General features: G+C 37.9%; 1 protein-coding gene across 1 annotated transcript; it reads left to right on the top strand.

The window, feature by feature from the left end:
* Nucleotides 1–8,376: 8,376 nt before the first annotated feature.
* On the top strand, nt 8,377–11,082 carry LOC118439120. The gene is made up of 9 exons (XM_035860160.1): nt 8,377–8,860; nt 8,949–9,140; nt 9,214–9,290; nt 9,383–9,519; nt 9,594–9,687; nt 9,762–10,088; nt 10,160–10,304; nt 10,383–10,513; nt 10,592–11,082. Exons 1-9 carry the CDS (start codon nt 8,773–8,775, stop codon nt 10,925–10,927), a joined length of 1,527 nt encoding a protein of 508 aa, XP_035716053.1. The 5' UTR covers nt 8,377–8,772; the 3' UTR covers nt 10,928–11,082.
* The last annotated feature ends 516 nt before the right edge of the window (nt 11,083–11,598 follow it).

The following is an 11,598-nucleotide window of genomic DNA, read 5'->3' as shown; positions in this document are numbered from 1 at the left end:
AGCTTATGTAATTGTCATGTACGTCTGTGGTCTGTCGTCCGTCTCACGATAACTCTCCTTAAACTTATCCGATGGACTTGTAATTTGGTGCATATCTAGTACGCATAAAGTTACAAGTCAAGTTCGTAGATGAGCAAGATCGGTCCACTGGTTGTCCGGTGGGGGTCATAAGAGTCGGGTGGGGTCATTTGTGCAGAATATTCGGACGGGTCGCAGGAGGCTGATCTTCAAGAAATTGATTATATTTGGGTGTTAAATCGAAAATATGGATTCATAACAACCAAATTATATTTGGGAGGGACCTAGTAGGGTGACCACCGTTGGTTTTTGAAAATCGTCGTAGCAAGTTGAAATTTGATACAAATCTCCAGGGGCACATAAGATTTACAAAAGTTAAGCAAATTTCATGATATTTTATGTTAGGGGGTAGGAACCGGTAACCCACACTACTTTTGGTAATTAATCAGGTAACGTTGAAATTTGGCATGGATGTCAATTGTTTCTCAGATTTACGAGTATGGAGTAAGTTTTTCGAAGATTGTGCATATTGGGCGATTTACACAACCCGACCACTGAGGCTGCTATCTGAGGCTGCACTGGAGGTTTTTCTCACAGAGGTCAATGCTCTTTGTTTACGGTGTTTTATGATATCAAGTATCTTGTCCTCAACGGAAAATTTGAAAATTACATGACATCAAGTAAGTGGTAGTCTAGGTAAATATTTGTTAGTACTTAATATCATGTAATTTGTATCAAAGCGATGGAATTTTTGTTACATGGAATCAAGTATTTGGGGGGCAACGGTTTGCAGCGCCATTACATGAAAAAAGGGCGATGAGGTTAATTATAATTATCCGACTGATTATAACTCTATCACAGGTTACATGGGTAGAATGAAACACTTGGTAATTATTGCAATCCCCCGAATAACGAACAATTCAAATTCATATTCTTAAATGTCCTGTCAGTTTGGTAATATTCTCCCACCCTAGAAATTGCATAGAATTACAATATTTAAAAAAATGTCACTTGGCAACTAAATAATTACAAAACCTACAGTGCAGACTCCATATAGCCCGAGTCAGGGTTTGCATAGTACTCAATCGGTCAATCCGATTATTTTGAATCAAATTTATCTTATATAATGCATATTTGTACATAGTTAACACTTATGTATGATTAACAACAATCACAACAATCATTAGTTTTAACTGAATTATCAACTGATAACAACCGATACGATCCGCATTATCTTATTAGTGATCTAGGATTTTGAAAAGTTTCCAAATTTCAGTTATCATTCTTTGATTAGATGCCATTCGATGCCATTTGATTGGTGGGTACCGAAAAGCCTAGTACCAATTTGATGCAATTTTGCCCAATTTTCTTGCATCGACAAGGTACCGATTTTAAATGCCAACTTGGTACCAACTTTTCGTTAATCCAGATTTTTCGTCACCAAGTCCTTGACGACTTCTGGCTGCAGGAACGGTATCGACAGGGTATGCTACCCCGGGTTTTTGGGGTATTGGGGTTTTGCGGGTATTGGTGGGTTTTGGGGGAGCAAAAATGAGCAATACCCACGGGTAGTCGGGGTAGTCGGGGTTTTCAAATTTAATAAAGCATCGTAATAGCACATTACTAACAATTTTACAATTTAATTATTTATTAAAATTGAATTAATAAGCTGCTTTGTTGCGAAATTGCAAAAAAACAGATGTTTTCAAAATTTAATACATGAGGTTGTGACTCAGTTTGCCCCCAAAACCCCGACTACCCCGACTACCCCGACTACCCGCCAAACTCAGCTAAAACCCCGGGGTATGGGTTTTCAATAGCAAAACCCCGGGGTTTTCCTTACCCTGGGTATCGATATTGGCAATAATTTCTCGTTTCTGTGTGGTACCGATTTAGTAACGAGTCACTGTCGATTTCCAATGGTAAATCAGTAAATGTTTTAATTTTTTATATGTTTCGTTTATTGCAACATATTATCGTTTAGCATGAATACATACAAATGACTAACTCAAAATTACAATTCTATAATAATAATGTAATAAGCTAATTAATAATTAAGCTAAGTTAAGGTAATTAAGCTAAGTTAAGGTAATTAAGCTAAGTAATAGCTAAAATTGTGAATTGCATAATGGAATACAATAATGGAAATTTTTGAATGGCAATAGCACACATTTTTTTAGAAAAACTTCCCGGTCTAATCTTTCTACTATCCCCAAATCTCTTGCAAAATATACAGATAATTGTGAACTTGGCAAAGGGTAGTTTTTTACGGCTGTAAGCGTTGCAAAATATTGTATGCAAATCTCATTGTCTTCTACCACTGTCACACAAACTCGGCCTGTCTTCGTTAAAAAACACATACCTTCTTTTATTTTGCAATCTATAATTTGAGCATCTCGTTTCTGATAAATATTTCTTATACTGAAATGTTCCATTTCGGACACACGTTTGATCATTTGACTCAAATGTAACGACTTGCTACGCATTTTTCTCTTAAGAATTTGCATATAATTCTCGAAGTCAAAAGCACCAAAATTATCTAATGGACCGTGATTTTTAACATCGTCCCCAAGATGAAGTAGACTATGCATATTGTACACAAGTAGTTCTTTGTAGTATAACTTGGGAATTTCTTCCACAAATTTTGTCAGCAAATCTTGTGCAAAATTCACCCATTCTAAATTTTCCGCTGTTTGGGATACTAAAATGTAAATGGCAGTGTGAAATAATAGGAAATGTTTGTACCTTGGCTTGTGTAGTACATCTCGAAGAGAAATGGGGGATAAATATAGAAGGAATGAACGGGATTGAAAGGAATGAAAATTCCGTGGCTTTCCAGTGACACAACTCATTTAATTCTCGTGGTTTTCTAGCAAATTCGGTTGGCATACTTGCCCTATAAAGTAACATTCTGGAACTAATTATTTTAATTTGTTTGGGCGACAGTCTATGTCCTCTGGGGCCATCGGTCCAAACAGTTATTAATTTTTTCATTACCCCAAGACATATGAGGTGCATGTAGTCTAACGGAATTTGGGAAATCATTCCAAAATCTAGCATTTCCAACGGAGATGGGGATTCTTTATGATGAGAGTCAAATATGCGTTGGCGAAACGACATGTCGTTGTACAAATCTGGCATTGGTTTAATTGGGTAGATAACCCGCTTTTTCCATGTTCCTCTCCGGTAGCATCTTTCGCAACCAAAGTATGCGTTATGACCTTTGACATATTTATTGAAGCTGCGAGCCGGAGCGTCAGCTATTATATATTTGAATACTACCGTGTAGACTACTGAATTCAAACTAATTCCGGATTCTAAAATTTTCATGTCGTCCACAAAGGGGTCTAAGAATGAATCTAAATTTTGGGGTTTCTGCGACCCATAAAACAAGCTTCCAACAAACATGTGGGAGTAATTTGCGTACTGTAAGTTGCATAAAATAGGCCAAAATTGAACTCATAGTGGCCTTAATTTGAGATATAATATCGAAATGATATAACTGCCCTCCTGGAATTTTTAAAATATTAAGTGTTCTCTTGGTATGCAACAATGTGCGAGGATCTTTAGGAAAATTACTAGTCGGCATCATAGATCGGATATTTTGCGTACTCCGGCCTCCGCGTACTCCGGCCTCCGGCCGGCCATGCGTACTCCGGCCTCCGCGTACTCCGGCCTCCAGAAAAAGTCGCGTACTCCGGCCTCCGGAGGCCGGAGTACGTACTCCAAGCCCGGAGTACTCCGATCTATGGTCGGCATCCACTGCATAATACTAATAATTGTGACACAGCCGAATGTGTGATATTGTTATTAATTGCCCACTTTGCCAAGTCATCACACTTGTTTGTACCAATTATATCAGTAAATAATTCTGAAGCACCAGGTTCTATTCAGAGGTCAACGCCGACCAATTTGTCGGCGGCGGCGGCGCCAATTTTTGTAGATTTTTCGGCGGCGCGGCGGCGCGGCGCAGCGCCCCAATGTTGTAGGGATAGGAAATAAGATTTACCGGCGGCGGCGGCGCCAAAAATACTACCGGCGTCTGGCGGCGCGGCGGCGTGCAATCGGCGGCGTTGACCTCTGGTTCTATTGCTATTGCATCCCTTATTGACTCATTAATAACTATATTTTCATCTAAACCTACAGCATGTAATTCGGGTGCGTTGTTTGGCAAACAATTTCCTATTTCTAATTTGATATTTGACCTGATCGGTAATTCAACAGTCCCCCGAATTTGCATCAGCTTCGCTTCCACTGTCTTCTGGATTAACCGGGTCTTCGTTCGCCTGGGCGTTTTTAGTTCGGCGTTGTCTGCCATGCTCACCCCTTCCAGTCGAATCTCGAAACCACTTTGCGATGAGCGAGTTTAGTTCGTCGTCAGTGGTCTTGAGCTTGATCACAGGATCGGTGTCCGCCCGATAGAATCTCTTTACTGATTCTAAAAATTATACAGAAAAGTTGTAGGAATTAGCAAACCGACAAAATATACAGCCTCTGTTACCTCTGACAAGACCTGCTGTTAAGGTACCACCCAATGCAGTTTTGCCAGACTTCGGCGTGTAACGTAAGTTTATCGCTAATTCGTGAACCAGTACGAATTTCAAAGCATTGTTGACCGTTTTAGCGACGCCAGTTCCTCCAATGCGGGAAAGGAGTTGAACCTGATTGAGTTATATTTTTAAATCTCCATACTAGATTTTATCATATTTATGAAATACCTAGCTCACCTGTTTTTCGAAATTCGTCGAAATTTTGAGGAATTCTTCGCATTGGACCAATTCTTCGAGATTTCTGAGAGGGAATTGCACTTGGTCTCCTTGGACTGAATCTTCCTGGTTGCGATTCACCGTCAAGGTTTGGAGATGGCGAATTAGCCCTCTTAATTCTTCAATTTCATGCTTTAGTTCTAATTGATTCTGCAGCGAAGTTTCTTGAAATTCTGCACAAATGACAAAATAATTAATTGACGCAATGAGCAAAATATAATGGGAAAATTTTACTTCGAAATTCTGCAAGCAACGTCGTTACGTTCGGATCAATGAGTTGATAAGTAGTTATGTTTTCGGCTTGTGCATCTGGTTCTGAAACAACAGGTTGGTTAACGACGATGGCTGGCGTTTCTGGCTCGGGTAATTCTAGTTCCGTTGTCGCCACTGTAAATTTGCATTATTTTAAGAATTGCCTAAGTACCATGAAATTCTGTTTAGGAGACTTACATATATGAATATTTTAACTCGGTGCGAGGGGAGTGCTGGTGGGAACGTAAGTATTACTATGATGAATAGCTTCTTCTCCACTACTTTCTTGCTTGCTTAACAACTCCTTTGCTCTCTTGTCAGAGGCTGTGATGTCCTCTAAACTCAAGGAAATTATTTATAATACATATGGATAGATAACAAAATATGCCAATAATTTACCGTAAGTTCCCTTAATTTAGCATTCCAGATTGGCCAGGCAACGTCAGCAACAGAATTCTTTTGTGTTTGTTTAAAATTTATCGGCTGCGTTATCGGAAATGGGCACAGTTGTTGATCTGGAGACAACCATTTCGAAGGGACCACCTCAACAGAATTGTCCGAAGGGAAAAAAATGACGGGAAAAATTTTTAGTTGCTTGACTTTTCCCATTTTTTTCTGACTACTGGCCTACTAACTGAACGAGTGAAACGTGGTGAGATGACGAAAACATGTAAATTTTTTAATGCCAAGAACTTGCTACTGAGAAGGCACTGATTATTCGTTATTACTTCAATATTATTTTTTTGGTACCAACCCCGTGGGGAACAGGTGAGTAGAATTTAATGCTAAAATAGAAACGATATTTCGATGCTGAAATGATACTTAGCGGTCGGTTAATGTCTCAGCGATATTTTCTCGATGCCAAACTCGTGTATAGTAAGCACCTTAACGTAGGTACCAGCTTTATTGGTGCGAACTTGGTACAAGTTCGGTAGGGATATGTCCTCAATGACTTATCATTTCATAATCGTTACAAATCGTTACGATTTTTGGTGGGTAATCGTTGATGGTGTTCGTTGGGATGGTAATATGGTTAGTAAGGATGCAAGCCTTCGGGTTCGTCGAAGAAGTATAATTTTCCCTTGATTGGGAGACCATTCCATGGGCAGTTTATAGCGAAAGTGGTATTGGTCCTGCAGCAGTTTTTGATAGAGGGCAAGAATGTTACATTCTTGGGAAAAATGGTGGTAAGTCGCGGAGCCTTGGCGAAACATGGTGCTTGAGAAATGGTCACTTTGTGTAGCTGATGCTGGATGAGAATAGAAAGTTCCAGACGAAAAATAAGGTTTTGATTGGAATTTTTGCATTTCCCACGGCCTTTCGTTATTAAAATAATTGATTTCTCGGATTAAGAAATATATATGCAATTCCAATTTAATAGAATAAACATACCTGTGGTTGGAGAGCCATATATGTTTGCCAGGGGCTGTAAAGTATAATTGGTATCCCAGTAAGCAAAACTAGGGCGAATCGCTCATCGAAATCGTAGCGATTTTGTAGCGAATATAGAGCTACTTGACCCCCGATTCTCTGGGACATCGCAGCGATTTCGCTGAGAAATCGCTGCGATGTCCCAGGGAATCGGCGGTCAAGTAGCTCAATAATCGCTATGAAAGCGCTACGATTTCGATGAGCGAGATCTCCTCGATTTGTTTACTGGGATATGAATTGTAGATTCCAATATGGGGTTACAAATGATTAAATTTTATTTTGTCGTATCATCTAAATCAGTTCTGCAAAACAACTTCACTGCAACAACAAAAACCTACAGTGCAGCTTTGCTTAGCCCGAGCCAGGGTGGGTGCAACTTGAATTTGTTAAATTTAACTTCGTATTCTTTTATTAGAAGTCATTACCAATCTTTATGCCAAAATTCAGCTTAATTGAGTGATTTTGCAAAATCAGTATGGGTCACCCCACCGGGTACCTCTGGGTCAAAATTTCCAAAATTGTATATCATAAACTCTCATTATAAGATGTTATCGACTTCCATACCAAATTTCGGCTTAATTGAACGAGTTTGAAAAATCAGTTTGGGTGACCCCATAGGGTCCCTCCAGATAAAAATTTTCGCAAATTCACTTCATATCTTTTCATTATAAGCCATTAGTTACCTATGTACCAAATTTCAGCTTTCTACGACAATTTTGAAAATTAGATGCATAATAACCCCACCACCTACATGACCCCCACCGGTCAACCACTGGACCGATTCGGCTCATCTTCGAACTTGATTTGTCTTTTGGGTAGATACAGATGTGGTAAAAATTTCAAGTCGATCGGTTGAGTTTAAAAAGACTTATCGCGAAGACAGACAGACGGACGGACAGACAGACATAACGGGTACATAAGGCATGGCTTGGGCTAAAAAGCAATTTATTAGACTGAATTATTCTTCATAAAAGTTTTTATGTGAAGAATAAGTATATTTATTTTTAAAACTCTATGAATACATACAATTTTTTTCAAATGTCTACAATTTATTTTGTCCATGGCAATTATGACCTAGCAGCAGTTCGTTTAGGTTTTCGTTTTGCAACTAAATAAACCTTTTCGAATGTTGAGATTTCACTAAAAACTATGACTTTAACTTATATGCCTACATTATGTATAGAAAATAATTAATTCACAATACTCGAGTTGCATTGCAACAAACTTGTGTGAGATTACTATTTCAAAATATGGGAGTTCAACACAACAAATAAGTGTCGGAAAAAAGCCAGTCAAGGAGACTTATTTTCTATTAACTTATGTATAATTGAAATTTTTACATGAAAGATTCGACTATGCCCACGTATCATTACTTAAAGGTGAAACGACTTGTACGTATCTTGTACTCTCGTATTCTCTTATTCTCTCGTACGTATTGGTCAGTATAATTGAAACATCATGGATTTGTAAGCCCCTAATATGAAGAAATGAATTGTATACAAAATATATAGGACGCAGAGTTGTAGGATGCTCAGTGCCTAGAAACTAATTTGCGACATTTTGGGAATTTTCAGGGATGAGATGATTTTCGCCTTGTTAAGCATATATATTCCGGGGGAGATTTTGGGCATGCATGCTTTGAGCATTTGTTATAACATTGGCCTTATAGTGGCGTTAATTTAATGCCGGAAAAATAGAGCATGCAATAAATGCACAAAATGGCCTGAACATGGGCATCACCACAACTCCAATGGGAAGTACGGAATAATGGGCCCTACGCAAAGCAATCGCTAGTTATTCGTAGAATTATTTACCATTCAACTTTTTTATATTACTCTGACACTAATAAATGATAAAAGAATGATTGAAAAAGAATTTAGGCTTTACCAATTCCGTACACTCTTAGCAAACTGGTAATAATTTAATAAAAAATATTATTACCGAGGGTTTGGTAATAACCATTAATTCCACCACGGTAATAAAATCATTACCAGCTTTTATAAATTTTGGGTAATGGACAATATCGGTAAATGGTAATATTAGTTTTCCCCGAGTGGCGATGACTCCACTCCGCGAGGAATTGAATCAATGCCATATTGTGCTGACAGTCAATGCCGATGTAATTTTACTAAAGAGTAACAAATATACACCAAACGGTGTAAACAATTTTCATAATTTGGTATTGTAATATTACTGGTAGAACCAAAACTGTTACCACATGGACGGAATATTCACGCCATAGCCATCATCATTCCTCGTCATCTACTTTGTAGTTACCTTGGCCGTTAAAGTCAGCGAAGTAAAAATGACCAAATTGGTCAGAGTTTGTAATTTAGCCAGGGGAAAGAAATTAATTATTTCTTCTGGGGATTATGAACAGTTCTTGCGTAGTGGTAAGTATCATTCCCATTAAATTGAGAGCGTGTTTTAAATTTGTGCATTAAATAACTCAAAAATATCTAAAATGTGTGTAATTATTAGTGAAGACCAAATTTCAAGTCGAGACTGACAACGACATCATTTTGGAAGACGACCATGGCGCTGAAGTTGATGAGGAAGTATTCCCTATTCTGTTGGATCAAGGCATAATCCCAGCAATAACATTCAAAATCGTGGGGGAAGACGCAGCTAGTGATGGATCGTACACCCCTCAATGTCAACAAATTTATTACAGTGAGTTTTATAATCTGGATAATATAATAAATAACAATGAAAAGCAAAAGAAATATGTAGCGTTTTTGTGTAGTTAATAGCCCTGCGCCCATTTCGCCTCAATCGCCAGCAACTCCAGCGTCGCCCCAAGGGGAAGACTATTTTAAACAGGTACATACTTACTAGATGTATTTATATGTATCCTAATGGAATTAAATAAAATGCGGAATCAAGTAAATTTTAATGATGTTGCAAATTCTCAGGCTTTAGAAAGTTATATTGAGAGAAAACCAGACTTGAAGGAATTAGTGTCAAATTGTAACGCAGAGAGATTGGTAGACTCGGCGGCCGCAACGAAACTCATAAATGATTTTGTCTCGGTGTTAATTGATTTAAGGGGGTAAGTTTTCCTTGTTGTTATTAGCAGATAATATCTGTCTATAAAATTAATCAAATTAACTTTACAATATATAGGGATTTACCATCCACCTCTGATCAGCTGCGATTTGCCAAGGCAATAATCGAAATTATTCCGTGTTGGAAATACCCGGATTCAATTGATGGAATTGTATGTGCAAAATTATAGCTTCCCTAGAAATTTGAATTTAAATATATGTATATATTATTATTCCCTTATTGCAGGATATTTTGTATGATACTGTGAACCGTTCCGGCTTAATTCAGACTCGTTTACGATGGATTCACCGAAACGTTAAAGAAAAAAACCCTCTAAAATCTTTGAAGCGACCCGTAGCGAGTGGAGCTGGAGCACCCATTTCCAATAAGCAAGACGGACATGTTCAAATTGCTGCTGACGATATCGCCATCGCGGAATTAAATTCCTCACTTCCGGAGGACGAAGTTAGGCGTCTCATGATACAAACCTTGGAGCACAGAAATTATTTGCGAGGCACTAATGAAAACTCAGTCCTCCGGGTGTATCGAAAATTCTTGGAATGCGGATTTCTGGTAATTACTACAAAGTTATTAGCTGTATTTAGATTTTTTTTACCTTAATTTATTGACACAAATTATCATAGATTAACTTCGAGTTCCAGCTGATGTTTCCAGCTAATGCGGCCAAATTTCTGGACACGTGGGAAACATTGAGGGAGCAAATATTAACAAACTGTAAAAGAATCAGCAAATCGACGGCTCTTCATAAATTCATAAACGATAATGCTGGTATGAATATAATATGGTTATAATTTCGTTAATTTTGCTTATTTCGTATAATCTGCTGGAAAATCAATTTATTTGCAGGAAATTGGGATCGGTCAACTGGCGCATTGTTGGCCCTGCTTTATTTAATCCCCCCGACAGCGCATGGGCGAGGGAAAGGTGCGCGGTGCAAAATTGAAGATGCGGAATCTAGACTTGTAAAATATTTTAAAGTACACATTTACAACATATTTGCTTTGAGTGTTTTTGTTTTATAGGAACATAACCTGTAAATATTCTTACTCTTTTAGAGTGGAACGCCATTGCAGTCAATTTTAGATACTTGGGATTCGGATATCAGTCAACCCACTTTGGTGTACTTGGGCGACGATAAAACAAATCCGTCGACATTTTTCATCATTTGTGACAAGTTGGCCCTTCCGCTGAATGCCAGTAATTCTACAGAGGCCATCGACTCTCTTTTTAAGGCTCATTATGTGATCGGGACAAAATACGACCAAAATTTGGATGGATTATGGAAGTTTATGCAAATTCACGTCTTCCAATTAGACATTCAAAACACAACTCTTCCGCGCAAAGCAAAACAAGTCCTCCAACAACTTTCAAGCCTTTCGGAAAGCAATTGACCAGTAATTTTAATAATATAAATTTCGGTAAAAATGTATTATTGTTCTGAGTGCAGAAATACGTTTACTCGGGTAGAAGATATTATTGTTCATACAAAATACATTCATAATATAGGTAGTGCAAATTTTAGGAAAAGCTTTTGCCCCTTCATAAATTGTTCCGTTCAATTTAGTTCTTGGAGTGGTTATCTTAGGCATTTAAAATCACACGATGTCTCGACCGCAATTAATGTTAGTGAAGTAATTAATGCGGTAGTTAGTCACGAAGCATTGGAATCTCTTCCGACGAATAATAATAATAAGTTGGATGAAGACGAAGTAGTAGAAGATATCTCAGTTGAACTAGGCATTCAAATTATGTCGGATATTTTAAGTAGCTTTTGTTCCTCACTTTTAGCAAAGGGTGTAACAAACACAACAGTAGATTTTGTAGTTCAGGAATTACAATTTAGTTTTACACAAGTAATTAGTTTAGTCCTAAAATTAGGGAAGAAGTTTTGTAAGGATGATTTTGAATTCTTCAGTTGTCAAACTAAAGGTTTAATGCAAGCTTTTGCCACAATTAAATCTTCATATCAAAGACAAAAAATGTTTGAGAAAACGGCCAGACCAATCTTACCCAGAGAACTGTCATTAGGTAGTAGAACTGAATTGAGAGTGAAAAATAACAA

Source organism: Folsomia candida, unplaced genomic scaffold (genome assembly GCF_002217175.1).
Source record: "Folsomia candida strain VU population unplaced genomic scaffold, ASM221717v1 Fcan01_Sc030, whole genome shotgun sequence".
NCBI classification, from domain to species: domain Eukaryota; kingdom Metazoa; phylum Arthropoda; class Collembola; order Entomobryomorpha; family Isotomidae; genus Folsomia; species Folsomia candida.
This window is presented reverse-complemented; position numbering and strand designations above follow the sequence as displayed.